General features: G+C 37.5%; 1 protein-coding gene across 1 annotated transcript; it reads right to left on the bottom strand.

The window, feature by feature from the left end:
* Nucleotides 1–2,523: 2,523 nt before the first annotated feature.
* Nucleotides 2,524–13,989, bottom strand: KLF5 (KLF transcription factor 5). Its single transcript, XM_053455418.1, has 4 exons — nt 13,664–13,989; nt 11,210–12,062; nt 9,886–9,945; nt 2,524–2,854 (listed from the first exon to the last, which is right to left on the bottom strand). The coding sequence occupies exons 1-4, from the start codon at nt 13,847–13,849 to the stop codon at nt 2,676–2,678; spliced, it is 1,278 nt and encodes a 425-aa protein (XP_053311393.1). The 5' UTR covers nt 13,850–13,989; the 3' UTR covers nt 2,524–2,675.
* Nucleotides 13,990–17,448: the final 3,459 nt, after the last annotated feature.

The raw sequence follows: 17,448 nt of genomic DNA on the forward strand, positions 1-17,448 counted from the left end.
CCCTGCTCTTTTAGAAACTTAGCAGTGCCCATGGCTTTGATTCTACTACTAAACAATTTTCTGCAACAGACCAGACCGGAAAAATATCATTGATAAAGCATTAAAGATACTAAAAAAGCCCTGAATGAGATTATTAGCCGGTAAAGTGCAGACACATTTTCTCAACCACTAAATGTGAGATACTTTTAGTGGCTGAGAAAATGTTCCCGCCCTTTACGATCACACACCAGAAAAGGGCTTACTGAAATTTACTAGTAAACACCATTAATACAAAATGACAGGTGGACAAATATTTCAGGCACTTTGGTTTATTTTCCCAAATGTTGTTTCCATATAAAGGACATTATTCATTTACTCGTTTAAACAGAGAGATCTGAACCTCTAGGCATTAGTACCAGAAGAACAATGGGGGGGGGGCAACCCCCCCAAAAAATGCACATCTTTTATAAACAAATCAAAAGCTTCTTACAAAATTATTTACATATTTAATTTATTTACAAGTTTTAAAAGTACACTTGCATGAAAAAAGTTAATTTATCAAAATGTAGTTAAAATAGCAATTTAAAAAAAAATGTACCTTGTACCATAAAATAAATAGACGAGAAAACACAGTATAAGAGAATTTGAGACCCTACCCACTTTATGTAGCATTTTAACTTTGCAATATCAAGGGCATGTCAAGTTGTATCAAACCTTCATTAAAGCCTTTGCTTACTTCTATGTAAATTCTGCAAGATACGTAAAATATATGTAAGTAAACTGCATAGTAACTTGTAAAAATTACTGTGTCCTTAAACATAAGACAGCATTTTTAAAACACTAGTTCTCAACTACATATATGAGTTCTGGTTGCAATACTTATCTGTCAGGAATTTGTACAGAATACAAATATAAGGAAGACTTTGGAAATCAAATGCAAAAACACCAAGTGCAAATTTCCTTGTGAGATACCGTTAACTCCACTATAAAATGTCAGTGCGGTAAATTGAATATAGAGAGCGAATTTGAAAATGACCTGTTATATTTTCAGACAAACCAATACAATTTAACATAACCAAGTGTCAAGCGCACTGTACAACTGAGGGCAGCTTTAAACTTTTTGGGGCCTTAGAGCAGTAGCTCTAAAATAGCAATAAAAAAACCCCCACCAATTTCTGCTCTGGACTTGGTTAAGATAATACAAATAGAGCGCGGGTGAGTACGGGTTTTCAGGAAGAATGTGTAGACTCTTTTATAGGTTTAAGGAACAAAACACTTTCATAGACCTTTAGGATTTGGAATTCAAGTTCATCAGACGTGTCTCATATATTATGAAAGGCAGGCGATACTTAATTTTGAGAGTGGATTCCGGGTGCCAAGTAATAGTGACCCAGAGCCACAGAGCACAACTATACATTATGAAGGCCTATCCCCAGTGAGCATCTGCTGCAGGAAGAGCTTGGTTGACCTCTATAATGTATAGCGAAAGCAGCGTGATTACTGCAAAGGCTCTTCACCAAATAAATTATGCATACTTTGCCAACTCAGCCATTCTTTCAAGAGAAACCTGCTTTTATATGCCAATTCTCCCTTTACTAAATAGATCCTTTTTAGTGGCACATGATGAGTAAAGATGAGTACAGCTTCAGAAGTAGTGCTGCCAAGCAAATATGAAGAGGGACTAAGTCGTGTCACACTGTAGAGCTACTACCGGTGTGGTTTCCAATAAAACATGTCAGACTGTTGGCTATCAAATTTGCTTCTACCTGGATACATGGCCAATATTGGATTAAATTCACAGATGAAACAATATAAACTATGATGACAGAAGTTGAGAAGCTACGTAAAAGATGTATCATTAGTGTAATTTTGTACCTGTACTAGGTTTTAGCTTATCAAGGGACAAACACTGTACATGTTAAGAATCCCAGACTATATACACACATAATGTTTGTAAAAATCAGTGCATACTTCTTTTACAGATTACGAAAGCTGGAACTGAACTGCTTAAGGCTTCAAAAGCAAATCTGCTAATAATATAAACAAAAACCCTGTTTTGAAGAGAAAAAACAAAAAAACAAAAAAGAAAACAAAGAACAAGAGAATAGTAAAATGAAAAAGATGCTTGTTCCAAGGCTGCAATATTAGTCAAATAAATAGAAAGAAAATGTACTTGCGCGATCAAGTATAAAAGTTAATCACTTTAAGGTTGACAAATTATGGCTTGTCCTTTGCGTGCAGTCATCTGTGACCTCACCGAATTTACTAAACACTGCCACTAAAGACAATGCTTTGGTCAAAACAATACTCAACAACCATAAAAGGCCCCGCATTTTGAGATGTAACTAGATTGTACCGAGATGTGAATTGTCAAGTGGTGTGAAGTATAAAGAATAACACGTGTGTGTATGTATAGTATACACAAACACATATATACATAGACACACACGTATACATAGATCATCTGGTTCTTTTGGTGACTGACATTAACACAGTATTTTCCAAATGTCCTCCTAATCAAATGAAGAGACGTTTTCTTTCCAGTTCTTTTGCTTCTGCGATAAGTGTATGTAGCTTAAAAGAGTCATTTCTGGCAGCAATTATCCTACTGGTATTTGCTATCATGGGTATATTTCAGTTTTGAGGCAGTAAAGCGGAAATTGCATAGAAGGAGAGCCTCGATGAAAGAGTTCTGCTTAGTTCTGATGCCTCTTCATGTGCAAGGCTAAGTGGTCAGAGCGAGAGAAGCTGCGGTTGCAGACTGGACACTGAAAGGGTTTGGCGCCCGTGTGCTTTCTGTAATGACGTGTCAGTTCATCTGAGCGAGCAAATCTCCAGTCGCAGCCTTCCCATGTGCACTTGTATGGCTTCTCGCCTGCAAGCAAAGAAAAAAAAACATAAGACAAGTTTACAAAACTGAAAACATGTAAATACAATTTATATATTTATATAAACACATATGTTTCAGTTTCCAAATGGAGTGGTCTGCCATAGATGACATGGGAATACTCAGCACAAGACGTTTTCTCAAATTATATTTCTCGACTAATGAGGTGATTCAATATTTATCCGACTAGAGCTACATTATATAGAATGAAAAGCCAGTAATACAAGCAAACCTTAACACTTTGTGAGACAACAAGGATACTCTACACAATAGTTGCATTAATAACAAATTAAAGGAATTAAGTATAAAGCATCTACAGTTGTTTAAAGTTGTAACTGCAGATTATGGCCTACTTTAATTTATTTCAAATACAGAATATTGAATACACAGAATAATAAAACGTAGTATGTAATATGTGACAATAGTCGCTGGATTACGTTACATAGAATACGACCAACCAACCCAATACTTGATAAAGAGGTCCTTGGTGGCAAACTAGAAGGATGCTGCCCAGTAATGGTGACACATTGGTTGGTGTTAAACTCAATCCCCAAAAGATAAGCTTTATAATTTCATATGGATGTTGCTGGTGAATCAATCAAAATGAATTGACTACATTAACCCACACACAATATTTATCCCTATCTCATAAACTGATCATTTGAAACATTTTTGGTTTTAGACGTTTTCTCCAGAACATTCATCACGAGTACAGCAATTACCCACCAGCAACTTAATTAAAACCATTATACGAATTAATAATTAAAATTTTTCAACGCTAATGTCTTAATATCCGAACACAACATTCCGTTCGTTGTCATTTTAAAAAAACAGATGTTTATTTGACACAGGCAGAATACTGCACTGGTTTGAATTATTAACACCAAAAGGAGGGTTTATTTCTGAATGGAAATTAAATGGAAATAAAAAACTGAATGGAAATAAAATGGAATAAAATAGGAGGATAAAAAACTAAACATGGCGCCCAAAAACTGGACAAGTTCAAGAAACACAACTAAATATGCACAGATCTATTTTTTTTAAATAAATTCAGGCATGTCAGATGGGCTCAAGCATCATCCATCTAAACTGTGATCCTCAATCTCAGATTGCATATTCAATGAGGTGTGGCCCACTTAGTTTTATAGATAAAGTTTCACTATTTTGGGACAAGCCCTTTAAGTGTAAATCAGTTTTAATACTCGTGTGTGCATGTACACCTCTAAAAATACATCCATATCTAACGCTATGAATATACATGCAAAAATAGCCCTCTTTGTATTAGGTCCTCACTGTCACCGACATATTATTGCATTTGATACACATGGCTTAGTACCCGTGTATGCCCATCTACCTGACTTGTACATTGTCGTGGTCACGTTTAATATACACAAAATCTGTTAGGTTGATGTAAAGTTGTAGCAGTGAAGGCATCCATAAGAAGAATTGATAAGATTAGAGTAAAATGGCAACAACATAATCGCTAAAAACCCAGACATTTTATTAATTTACTAAAATGTCCCTCCATGGACATGAAGGTGAGTATAAAGACAAAACATAAAAATTAAATAAAACAAATAACTGCCACGTAATCGGTAGCTAGTTCAAAAATGTAAGTAATAGAAATAGATTTGGTGTTTAAAAAGGCAAATTAATTAGGCATTATTCTAGATTGGAATACAGAAAATAAAGTAGGCATAAACACATCATCTGTTTGGCTGAAGTGCAGTCCACAACTTATTTACTGTGTTGACTGAATCAGTATTCACACAATGTTGAGGAAATATTTGACGCCAGGCCAACAAATTCTGCTTTTTGCAATGTCTACAGAGTGTTAAATGAAAAATACTATTCTATAAAGAGTAATGTGTTTTAGCTCAGTTACTGGAACATGACGACTGAATCAAAACAACCTGAATATTGTAAAGCTGAGCGAAGCTACTCCTCCACTTCAGAAGAACGTCTCCAGGATTTGTTAAAATGTCAGCACTGTTCAAGTAAAACACCATGGAGGAAACTGGTACCGACGCGGAGCCAAATAGTACATGCCAGCTTCTACTCTCCATGCCAGAAATATCATGCCTCGCGCTGCTAGCAAACAGGAGATTTGTTTATTACTGAGCGGATCAGAGGGTTCTGCAGTGCAGCAAACACACGTTCAGTGGCCTCGTAAAACACTAACGTTCATTGCCTATTACTTCTGAATAAATAGAGTTCAGATCTACTTCTGCATTAAGCTGCAAGAGGTCATTGAAGCCTGGTTTGCTATATAGGTTTTTATACTTCCAGAATGGAACTGAACATACGCAAATGAGTTTGTTTTCTGGATAAAAATGTGTATACTCGATACATAGGAGTTCACGAAAACACACAACTACGCTTGGGTTATGGCTCTTGGGAAGTGATGAAACAGATATTGGTGTAATTAGACCGTCTTGTGTTTGGGTGTCTAACAGGTTCCTGCGATCACCTGAGGCAGGATCTGACCAAGGTCCTACACAAACCATTCTTGGCACCAACCCCCACACGGGCTTGCTTGCTTACATTGGAAAGACCCTCTTTGGAAGCGTCTACCAGCCCAGTGCCCTAGGCAGTCACCTAAATTGCCTCTGTGGTAGGATGGACTCTAATCAGTGCTACTACAAGCAGATACTGATTCCATGCATGATTGTGAAGGATTTTATCCATCTTACAATCTCACCTAAATAAAGAAAACCACAACATTTCTAGTACATAGCTGATTTTATACGGGATGCACAAGAGGGAGCGAAAGACTACAGCCAACTCAAAGCAGAGGGACAACCTTTTGTTTCTTCCTTAAAGAAGGTAGCCTGGAATACGTAATATATAACTGCTAATTGCACCGTGTCACAACAGGGACAACCATGCTACACTTGCCAATTTAAAGAAAGGAAATTATTCTGAAAAATTAATTGGACACGGACGCTTTCAGTATGTGGAAATGTACCTTTTACTCTGGTTTTGTCTTAAAACGATATGCTACTAAACAGTAATCGCTTTATCCCTCAATGACTAGCAAACCGACAGAAAAAACCAACATTACCAAACTTTCTACTTTTGGCTATTTTACTAAAATGTAAAAAAAACCAGTTGTGTTTTAAATACATAGAAGTGTCGAAGGTCAGTGCAGCACAACGTAGAGTTACAACAAGTGTGACTAAGACCTGACGGTTGGTCCCACAAGTTGCACTGTAGCTAAAGAGTAAACTTGGGGATCAAACAATTACTCCCAGCAAATCCAGGTTTGAATCTAACATTTTTAACCCTTTTCACTGGTTCTCCCTGGCTCAGCTGTCTGTCTCGTTTACATACACCTGAAGCCATGGGTGACTCCAATGGAGCTATAGCAATAAATCATTGGAATAATTAAAATTCAGCTGCCAACAAACAAGGAGCACAGTAATGCAGACATACCAAATACCTAAAAGACAAGAATATAAATTACAATGTAGCCTTACATTTCGCTGTTACCATTGGAATGCGTTTCTTTTGCCACAAAATTGAAAAACAAAAAACCTGTCCGACAAATCCTCTGGGCAGCCTGCTTATAGCACTGAGGATCAGCAGATATAATAAAGTCAAATTAAATGATATTTAAATCAATTGTATGTTTAGTTTAATTTACAGAAATTGCTATTCTCTTTTCATTCTAAATAGGAAAAAAACAAATATATAAAAATAAATTCACACATTTTGCCAAGATACCGCTCAAAAAAATATTCCGACTTTAATCCCAAAATTCTACAGAGCGGAGCCGCTCTCGGTAATGAACATTAAACCTCGGCTGTGTTTGTTCTGAAACAAAATCTATTAGGAGGTATTCAAACTCCCTGAAAGGACCAACAATGCTGAATAAATAATAAGAGAAGACGAAGGGGTTTTTGATACAAAAGAAATTCTAAAAGTGTTTTGACTCCTTACGGCAGACAAACTTTGCTCGGGGCTTTTTATTCTATGTAAAAATGACAGATTGTAAAAGCAAGGTTATCATTCACAGGTGATTTAAAGGCATTGTCGCGAAGTGAAGATTAGGAAGAAAATGCCGTTTGAATAGTCAGCGATTACTAAAGAACAAGTTTGGCCAGACAAACAGGACTGCTGAATACCCCAAGGCCTTTTAAAGAATATTAAACAAAGCTTTGGTAAATTGCATTGCATGGTACTATCTTATTAATTTAGGATTTGCTTTGAAGGCAACTTAGTTTAATAGTGGTGTTTTAAAGATTAAAAAGATTGTTTTTAAAGTTTCGAGTCGTACTAAAGGTAAATGGAATGGCATAGATACATTATTAGATTAGCCGCTTAAAGCCACTCTACTGAATCATTGATTGGTTACACACGTGGAAAAAACAAAAACTACCAGAGCGAAAACCCAAGAGTCATATATCTGTGATCTGTATATTGTATGCAGGGGTCGAACAATGCTTGTTAAAGTTAATTAGAGAAGACACTAGGAAGTAGACTTGTTCCATAAATAATTAAAAAACTTAGCAGAGGGTATCCGTTACTTTTTCACAGCTACGTTCGACACTGAAAGAAAGGTCATGCTCAGAGACGTGTTAAGGCCAAACTCTGCTCTCAGCTTTTACACAAAGTATATTCTCCTTAAACTCAGAACGGCTCACTAAAAAAAAAAAAAATAATAAAAAACCCACCTATTCAGAAAAAAATACAATTTAATGCCTTCAAACCCACAACAGGCATTCTGAAAGAATCTGTTCTTCCCACCTTTGAGGTCTTCTCGCCACCACATGACCTTTCTTACAATCAAATCATCCTCACTCAAGTAGGTTGTAAGCTCTAAAGGAGAGGGCCCTCTTCTCCTGTAACCTAATGTCTTAGTGTCGTGAAGGGGTTAACGTGGGTTCATGTTATTGTCAGTTTTGTTTGTTGACAAATTTACATGTGTATCTTGATACACAAATCCACCATGAAGCTACAGGAAGGCGACATTGTTCTTCTGTAAAAGGTTCTCATCAAGCGATTGACTAACGTGTGTTACTTCTGCTTGGTTTCAGGACGAAACATGCAATGCTCACACTGCGGTCATACATTCTGGCAGTGCTCACGTAAAGCAAGACTATTTGCATAAATACGTTTTTACATGTAGAAATATGGAAAGAAGCTTTGTAATAAGCATAATCCCATAAATCAGCCATGATCGGGACTGAGCCAAGGTTAACAGATAAAGCAGCGATCCAGTTTCAGTGCAAGACGCTGCGGCAATGTGTTTAAGTTAGGATTTCAAAAACACATATTGGTGGAACAGATTTGTTTAGCATGGTAACTAGTAACAGTCTGCAAAACAGACCTTTGTTCTACTGCTTTTATTTTTTTACAGTGGCTGTTAAGAGATAACTGCTTCATTTATCAAAGCTGGGATTTCCATAGTAACCTTTTGCCTTTTAAATGAATTGCTTAAAACAAGATATTTGCTTCCATGGCAATAAAGAGTCAGAGACTTGAAATGGATGCTGACTAATGGTTCCCGGTGTCAATCACAACAATGATGTGAATTTAATGTGGAGACTTCAAATTAAAGCCAAAAGGATCCTTATCTGCAGCTTCTGAGGAGATAAGAGGCCTAACTTAATAAAAATCTAGCCATTGTTCCCAATAACTGTTTAAAGCGAGTGTGACTTTTTTTTAACCCCCATCTGTGTTTCTTTATAGCCATAGATACTACTATGTATGAGATAAACTATATCAAAAAGTAGCCGAAGTCATACAACTTGCAAGAAGAAGCTGACATTTAAGACGCCTTAACTTTTAATACAAAGGTGTTCAACAGTAACACTTCTATGACTTCACTTGTTCATGACCCCGTGGCTCGGACTTGTCCCATCCTGACATAAATGATCCCTTGTATAGCTCATAATTCAGGGGACAGTTGTGAAGGAAAGGTTGGTATGAGTGGAATCTGGGTAAGCTGCACTTTGCATAGTTATTCTATATGTGCCAAACATCAAGAAACATTCAAAATTCAAAATATTTTTGACAAAAGCTGTATGTAGCCTCAAGAGAATTGATTTCATTAACCTTATTAGATAATCACCATATCTCACTGATGTCATAGTCACAGTTTTATGCCTTCTGTCTGCTGCCTTATCGGTCACAGAAGATCAGTGGAGGGAGGATCCAAAAAAGTCTAGACTTTGCGCTTCTCATCTGTACAGGGAATTAGGTAGTTCCCCTGAAGGGTAATCTACACTCCAATGCACCTGTCTTCATGACACCTCTATAATTTACAAGTTTATGACATGGGACCTGGAAGCGTCTATCAGTAAACGGTCTCATTCAGATTTTACAAGCTTCATTACGGCAAACTTTTTTCCCCTTTTATGTACCATGGAACAGAAGGCAGTAGTCAGGTGCCACCAAAGAAACGCATCCCTGTGTAATCAAACCCAAGCCAGTGCGTTGGATGAACGGACAGGTAATACGCAAGTTCAATTATATGTCCACCAATGGTTCTATATTATAAAGCCGCAACAAGGAAAGCATATGAAACAACTGATCTACGCAGCACGTTGTTTTTGGACCAACCTTATCAACAAAAAAACCTCAGAGATGAATGTTCTACTTAATCCTTGACCCTATACATATTTCCGCGTTTGAGGCTTTTTGTGGTTAGCAACTTTAAAGTAGTTTAATAATGAATTAAAAGTGTAAAAATGTGCTTGTATGAATCACTGAAAGATGGTTGGTTTCATTCCGGTGAAATATTTTATACGTTGTCAATGGGTTGAAGAGTAGGACAGTGTGGAAAAAAAAAGTAATAGAAAATAAATTGACCATGGTGTCCTTGGTGTATATGGTCATAAAAAACCAACCCAGGTGATTTAATGTTACTGCCACAGCGAACAAAGAATCTGACAAAATTAGCCATGAATGAGTGATTTAAGAATGGAAACAAAAACAAACCCGACTTCAAAAAAAGGAAGCCGTCTATTGATAATATTTACACAGGCATTCAAATGAATAATACATGCACATACCAGTATGTGTTCTCAGGTGAGCTTTCAAATGGGATGACTTTGTATACACCTTTGTGCATCCTGAAATACAAAAGAAATGCTGGATGTTATCATAGAAAATGGTCATTTCTTTCTTAAATGACAACAACAACAACAAAAAAAGGGACAAATTTAACCTTTATGTTGCCAGTGAAGCTTGCAGCTGCATCGGCTAGCTGGCATTCAGCGGGTGAAAGGAGAGACGACGTTACGATACATAGAGGGGGCAAAAAATATCGGCAGCAACATTCCCGCAGCTTACTGTGTAGAAAAGGCTAGCTTAAAACAGAAACCTTCATTAACATTACAACAGATGTACTCTGTCAGATGACTGTGTATATTTATTCTTATTAAGCCGCCTTATTTATCAAAGTTATTCCTAGCAGTACATATTCATCTGCATTCTTGCATTCTAAAAATACCTGGGGGAGATTCCAGAATCAGAAAGTGCAGAAGGGTTTATCGTTAGTCTGTTCTTTGCTTTTGGTAATGTGAAAATGAAACATTTATTTCTACTGTGAACAGTTTGACAAAGCCTTAACTTTAGACATATATATATATATATATATATATATATATATATATATATATAATTCTTTAGAATAGATTCACACACATCTTAAATTAATTTACTGTGTTTCTACTGAAAGCCTATTCCTGGTGTCTACTACCTATTCTGTAAAGTAGAATTTTCTCACATTAACTTTAAATTACGCCCTCTAGTTCTGGAACTTCTCTTTTTTATTCAAATGCTTCCCTCTTGGTTTTTATTACATAAACATAACCTAATCTTCTCAAGGTGTTTCTCACCCTGTGAAAAGATTAAAAATAAAAACTTACATACACTCCTTGCCCACTTTTTTCCCATGCAGTTATGGCTACCTGGCATATGTTGTTAGGTCAGCCATAAAAATGGACGGTCTACTCAATGCTCTAGAAACAATATTGTGGGCAGGTGTTTTGGTGGTTGCTAGCCATAAAAGCTACAAAACAAATAAAATAATATCGGCAGGAGCTGCACAGGAATTTACATATATAAGAATACGCAAGGACGCACTTGGGTTTCCAATTAGAAAGTAATTAATGCACAGTGCTTCAACCCAACCTGAAAAGATTACTTAGCTCTCCAATCTAACCTACACCTCAACTCTTGCCTCATTCCATAACACCTTCACCCAATTCACACGGGTACATCAATAACAGAAGAGTGTGAACTAGAACTGCATGAAAAAAATACTCATGGGGGGGGCATGCCGAGTTATGTTGTCAATGGTAAGTGATGTGTTGATCACGCCTAATGTCTTACCAGGATAGTCACAATAGTGGATTCGTCTCTTCTCCAAGTCTGGATTGTTTCTTCTGTTGTAGCGCACGGGCTGAAGGCCAGGAGATGCCATAGGCACTGCTGTCGGTAAAGTTGGGTTGTGAATAGCCATTTTGGATGCAATGGTAGCTGCATATGAGGGTGGTGGGTTTATAGTCTGAAGAAGTTCAGCCTGTTTATCTGGACTCTCAGGTTCTGAGCTAGGGGGTGAAGGAGGGAAGTAGGTTGCTTCTTGTTGTTGCAGGAATTGACTGGGCATGCCGTACGAGCACTGGTGAATACCTGGAAACTGTTTTATTGCAGTCTGTGATACAGGAGATGAAAGTGTGTTGAATGAAGACATCTCTGTAGGCATGGATGCATTGTTCATACTGTCCATTACTGAAGTCTGGTTGGGAGAGTTGGACATATCTATATCAGGAGAACTCAACAGCTGATATAACTGACCATGCTGAGGGTTTGCCGGAATTTGAATTTCTGGTGAAGGGAGCTCCTGTTTGATGTACATATTATTTAAGTCGTTGTTCTGGTGAGAACTGAAAATGCTGGTGAATTCTGGAAGAGACTGATTACTTGAAGACACACTCTGCTGGTTAAAGACAGGCTCTGTCTTGATATGGGTCACAGACGGTCTAGGGGGTTTATATAGATTTGTTCTCAGGTAAGTGATGTCCGGAAGGATGACATTCATATTTATACTGTAAGGCAGTCCATCACCATCATTAAAGAACTGGTCAATGCCAGATGCACTATCTCTCCTGTACTTCTTTTGTTCTTGTGTAATGTTAACCTGTTGAGGATGAGGCGTAAGATACTTCTCCATTTCACATCTGGTCTGTAAAAAGAGAGGATAGAATATTTACCGATAAAGTAAAATAATGAAACTTGAAGACATCCCTTACCCCCAGATGAGGAACTAGACCTTGGTATGCAAAATCATTTTATCTGGACTTTGATAACACAACAAATACATTCTATTACAGTTGACGAGTTAATCCATATAGAAATACTCGGTTTTCCACACATATATGCAGAGAAATACCCAAAAATTCCGGTACAAATGGGTTTTATTGTAATGCGTCTTGCAATATTAAAAACAAAATCCGCATTCTTTATGCTACAATATTAAAGTAAATTTTAAGGGAACCATAACAGATCACATATTCCAGGCGTGCCCCGTTACTAGCGGGAAAATGTTAAAAATTATTTTTAAAGATTCAGTCGATAGCCTTGTACCATTATTCCGCTGGCCGGAGCTTTACAGAATTTATATTTTAATGAATACATCAGACGGATCTGACAATTTGCCTTCCCATGCCGATATTAAATAGGTGTGAAACGGTGCATGGAGGATTGCAGTGGGCGGCTGTGGGCTGTAAACTGACAGGTTACCAACACAGTCATCAGCAAAACATTTACCATGTACCCTTCAATGAACAAATGCAACATTCCCCCTTCCAATGTAAAAGCTCCGGTCATTCCTAATCCCTTTAGCATTCCCCAAAATGAATCATCTGACAAACGGAAAAACAAGTGTACTAATTCATGTGAAATCTCCCATAGATAATAACACCGCCGCCATAAAAAAATGAAATACACACGCACACACACATACACGCACACACACACATACACCTCTGGGCTAGTTTCATGTAGCTGCTGTTATTAACCAGAGCCTGCAGCTTTCACATTAACAGGACAAGGCTTGACTCAAGCTATAAAATGATTCAGTATCAAAGATCAAAGCACTCGCTATAGAGGAACGTGTATTTTATCACATGCACAGGGGCACAGAACACATCTATGGCATCCATCTAATGGGCAGCCTGGGCATACAAACAAGCACCCTGCTGACTCAAGCTACACGAATCCTGCAAGCAAACCTGGCTGGAAGTGGCCCACTCACTTTGTGGTTTAGCCCCCTTGTGCTTTTAGCAAGCCCAGCTGTTGTTTGCATGTGGATCCCTTTTCCGAAGCAGTTTTATTTCTGCCCTGCGTGTGGGGGCGACAGGCAGCTGCTCCCAATCCGACTCCCAGCACTCAGCAGCCCCCACTGACACCTTCTGCCACAAATAACCCGCTGATCCTCCACCCAAAACAGCGCAGCTCTGGTCTGTACCCGGTGCAGATTAGTATTAGCCCCCATCTGAGAGGAGACAGTTATGACGCTGGGCTTGTTCTAGAACTAGAGGCGCAGCTCGTGTGGCCCCCACAAGCTGATTAGACCCCGGCAGTATATACAACATTAGGTTAAATGCGATCTATTAACCCACTGATCGCCAGGATGCGCCTACTGCAGATCGCTGCCAAATTTGTACAAAGTTTGCCACATGTTTTTTTATCCCCCAATACAAAGCGGGATCCCCGAATACCAAGCCGCTTGCTTGTTTATCACAGAGAAGCCCGGCACATGCTGCCCCAAGCAGGAGATCTTACCTGCACCATGTCATCGGGCAAGATCCGCGAACCTTTCATATCTTCTACAAACATGGCAACTCCTGATGAAGGATGCCCAGCGGACTGGAAGTGCCCCGCACCCCCAATGACGGGCTTTAGCTGAGTAAAAATAGGCTCTTCTAAGCGACCCAGCCTGGCACTCATGGGCATCACCGTAGTAGCCATAGATCGGTATCCTTATACCCAGGTCTGTGGGTAAAAGCGTCCAAAGCACACAACGAGAAGGCACGGGCAATAAAAGGGGTGCGATCAGATACGATGTGATGGAGTTGGGGGGAGGGCAAGATGCCACAGCGCTAAGTGCCTGCCGTAACCCGAGTGTTAGCAGGCACGGGATGCTACCTGTTGCAGGGTGGATCCTGCTTTATTCCGGGGGCAGGACACAGCGGAGGCTCTCCTGGGCACAGGAGCCAATCAGCAGCTTTGCGTGGGTGTCGGGGAGGCGTGTCTGATGGCTCCTACCACTCAAGGCATTGTACGCGAGTCCACAGCTCGCCCGTGGTTCATGATTTTAATATGTGGCTAGTTCCACGCAGAGCATAACGTGTTGTATCAGCGGCGTGGATATGATCGCTTTTCGCTGCCATTAATTACATTACCTTTTACTCAATGAAATCCAGTGTATCCCCCAGCAGAAGGAGGCATTAACCCTTTTGGGGCTGGAAGGGGCATGTATGACAGTTCCACTTGCTAGAGTGTCAGACTCGCAGGGGACGTGATTTTAGAGACATGCTCGACAAAAATAAATTGGGTCGAGTTATTTATATATAATGTTATCGGGTCGAGTTATGTATATATAATCCTAAAGTGTTTATTTTGCTATGAGTTGTTACCTTAGTGTTACACAAAGCAACACAATCCTTTAACAACTTTTCACTGAATTAAAAACACATTTTTTCCTGTTTATAGTAACATTTAAAAAATCGTCTATTTTGTAACACAAACAGCAATATATTTCTATTAACGGGGTATTAAGGGGGGGGGGCATTGTATTTTTGAAGATTTTATTGTATTTATGAATTCATTTACTCATCCTGCCAAAATCGTTACACATCTCACTATGGATCTATGTCTTTTATGTTTTCTCCTATTGTTTCAACGAATTCGTTTGTAGATCACACAGCTGATGTGATCAGGGCAGTAAAACCAGTCGCATTGTTTGGGAAAAATCATTTTATCACAAATATAATATTAAAACAATTGTATTCCATTTAATGTCTGCAAATGGGGGCTGATATCCAAAGGGCATTTTGACCGTGTACTAAATTATTGGGATAATACAGTGAGAATCAAATATGTTTATTCAATTTAAAACAGTTGTGACTACATTTAGTGGCATTAAAATACTCCCAAAATGTAACATTTGAAAAAAAAAAAATAATCCTGGGGCTATAATAGGATTAGCAGATTGAATCAAATGGAAACATACAATAAAAGGTTTATATGTTTTAAAACGATAAAACTATTAACTAGTAAATGACCAATCTATCTATCTATCTATTAATCTTTCATTCTCTCTCCATCATTCTTTATCTAGTTATTATCTATCTATTAATCTTTCATTCTCTATCATTCTTTATCTATCTATTAATATATAATTCTCTATCTATCTATCTATCTATCTATCTATCTATCTATCTATCATCTATCTTTCATTCTCTATATGCCTATCATTATCTATCTAGCATTCTCTATCATTATCTATCTATAATTATCTTTCTATCATTAACTGTTATCTATTCTTACATGTTTCATTATAAACTTTGAATTGTTGGAAGGGGTAAATAGTACTACATTTTCGAGAGTATATTTTTCAATCTTTTACAAAATTGTAGAATGCAGTCCAAGGTTACAGATGAAAATGTATATAAAGGGAAATGATGCACAATGGGTCTATTGTTTCCACTTAAAGGATATATGGGCATGTGTTTTTGCAAAATGTTCTGACTTCTTACAAATATGACCATGTATGCCATCTAAAGCTCTCTAGCACTTATTTATATCAGTACTCTAACCAGTACAGCTATAGAAAGTAGTGGTTAAGAATTAAACATGAGACAATTGTATATTTTACAGTACATGCCCATAGCGATATATTGCAGTGATTTATTTATTTATTTATTTATGAGGAAGGGAACTTTAGACAGTAGTCAACAATGTAACTTGGAGTCTCCGGTGAGAAAACCTCAGATCCAGCCTGAAAATGTGTGATTTATTTTATATTGTAGCATGAGTATTGCATATATATATATATATATATATATATATATATATATATATATATATATATATATATATATATATATATATATATATATATAATTATATCCACTATTACTCCAGAACATACAAACAGAAAGTAGGGATAATAATAATAATAATAATAATAATAATACAGCATATCAAATGAATGTATTAAAGCTAGGAATAGCTTGTGTTTTTTTCCTATCATTGTAATTGTTTTGGAGATATTTGATCTAAAGCTAAGATAATTAGTTACCTCAGGAATTCTGAGACACAAAGGCATTAAGGAGCTGCCAAGAACAAGATACAGTAACTTAACAAAAGCAGAAAATTAAATTAATGTGAATAGGATCAAGATGGCTGCTATCATGGTACACACATAATGGGGGATTGTAAAATATATCTTGGTTTTCCTCCTAATGTGTAAGTTATATATTATGTACTGATGCACGAACAGAGTAGGGTTGCTGGAGGAATCATCTGTATGTATGTATTTGAGTGATACAAAATGTTTTAAGGTGAAAAGTCTGTCCGAAGGCTTTCTTGCCACTGGTACCTGCCTCATGCATGCACTTGCTTGTTAACATAGGGGACAACACAGTTTTGGCACGTAGGAGCTAGTACAATAGACAACTGCCAAGTTTGTCTACAACATGGCAAGGCATGTCATCATTAGGGCACTATGTTGTCCTCTAGATTTTTTAGATTTTCTCTGGGGGAAATGTTGCCATCACAGCATAATTAAACTTTTGTTTGTCAGGGAGTATTAAACTATTAACTTTGATTTGGAGTTAGTTGATGTGGGGTACATGGTTGGTAAAGTATCTAAATATGATTCAAGTACCTATGTCGTACAAGATGGCACTATAGGGTTGTCTAGCCGCCATTGCCATTGAGGATAATCCTGTCCCTATCTTTAAGCAGTGATTGGTACATGGAGTAGGAAGCCTAATAGGGCTGTTTGCTACAATGGCAACCAGTGCAAAATAAATAAACAAATAAAGTAAATGTGGCAGCGTGATGCCAGATGCCATGCAGGGATTAGTAACAGTGATGTCAGACATACCTCCTCCACTACAAAACCCCTTGTAACACAGACCATAAAAATATCCCAACATAAATACGCATATACATACATAAAAATAACACACATGCAAATGAATTTATTTAAATACATTTATTTTTTAGATAAAAATGAACTGTGATGATCCTGTGGATTGCAATTTCCCATTACTCTCAACCAGAATGACAATAAGGGTGATGGGAGTTGTAGCCCTCAAAAAACATGTGCAACTAAATTTTTTTTTAAAAAAAGTGAAATAATTGTGAAAATGTGTATATTCCATCTATATTTTGTTTCGTTAGCATGAGTAGGGAATTTAAGCCCTTGTTGTGTGCCTAAACTGTTACATTGTTTACAGTCACCTGCGAGGGCTGTATGTTTGAGCTACATGTATGTGCAACCACATCTGTTAGACAAATCTATTTGGAAGAACGGATCAATTTATTTTCTTTACTTT

The sequence above is a fragment of the Spea bombifrons genome, chromosome 2 (assembly GCF_027358695.1).
Source record: "Spea bombifrons isolate aSpeBom1 chromosome 2, aSpeBom1.2.pri, whole genome shotgun sequence".
NCBI classification, from domain to species: domain Eukaryota; kingdom Metazoa; phylum Chordata; class Amphibia; order Anura; family Pelobatidae; genus Spea; species Spea bombifrons.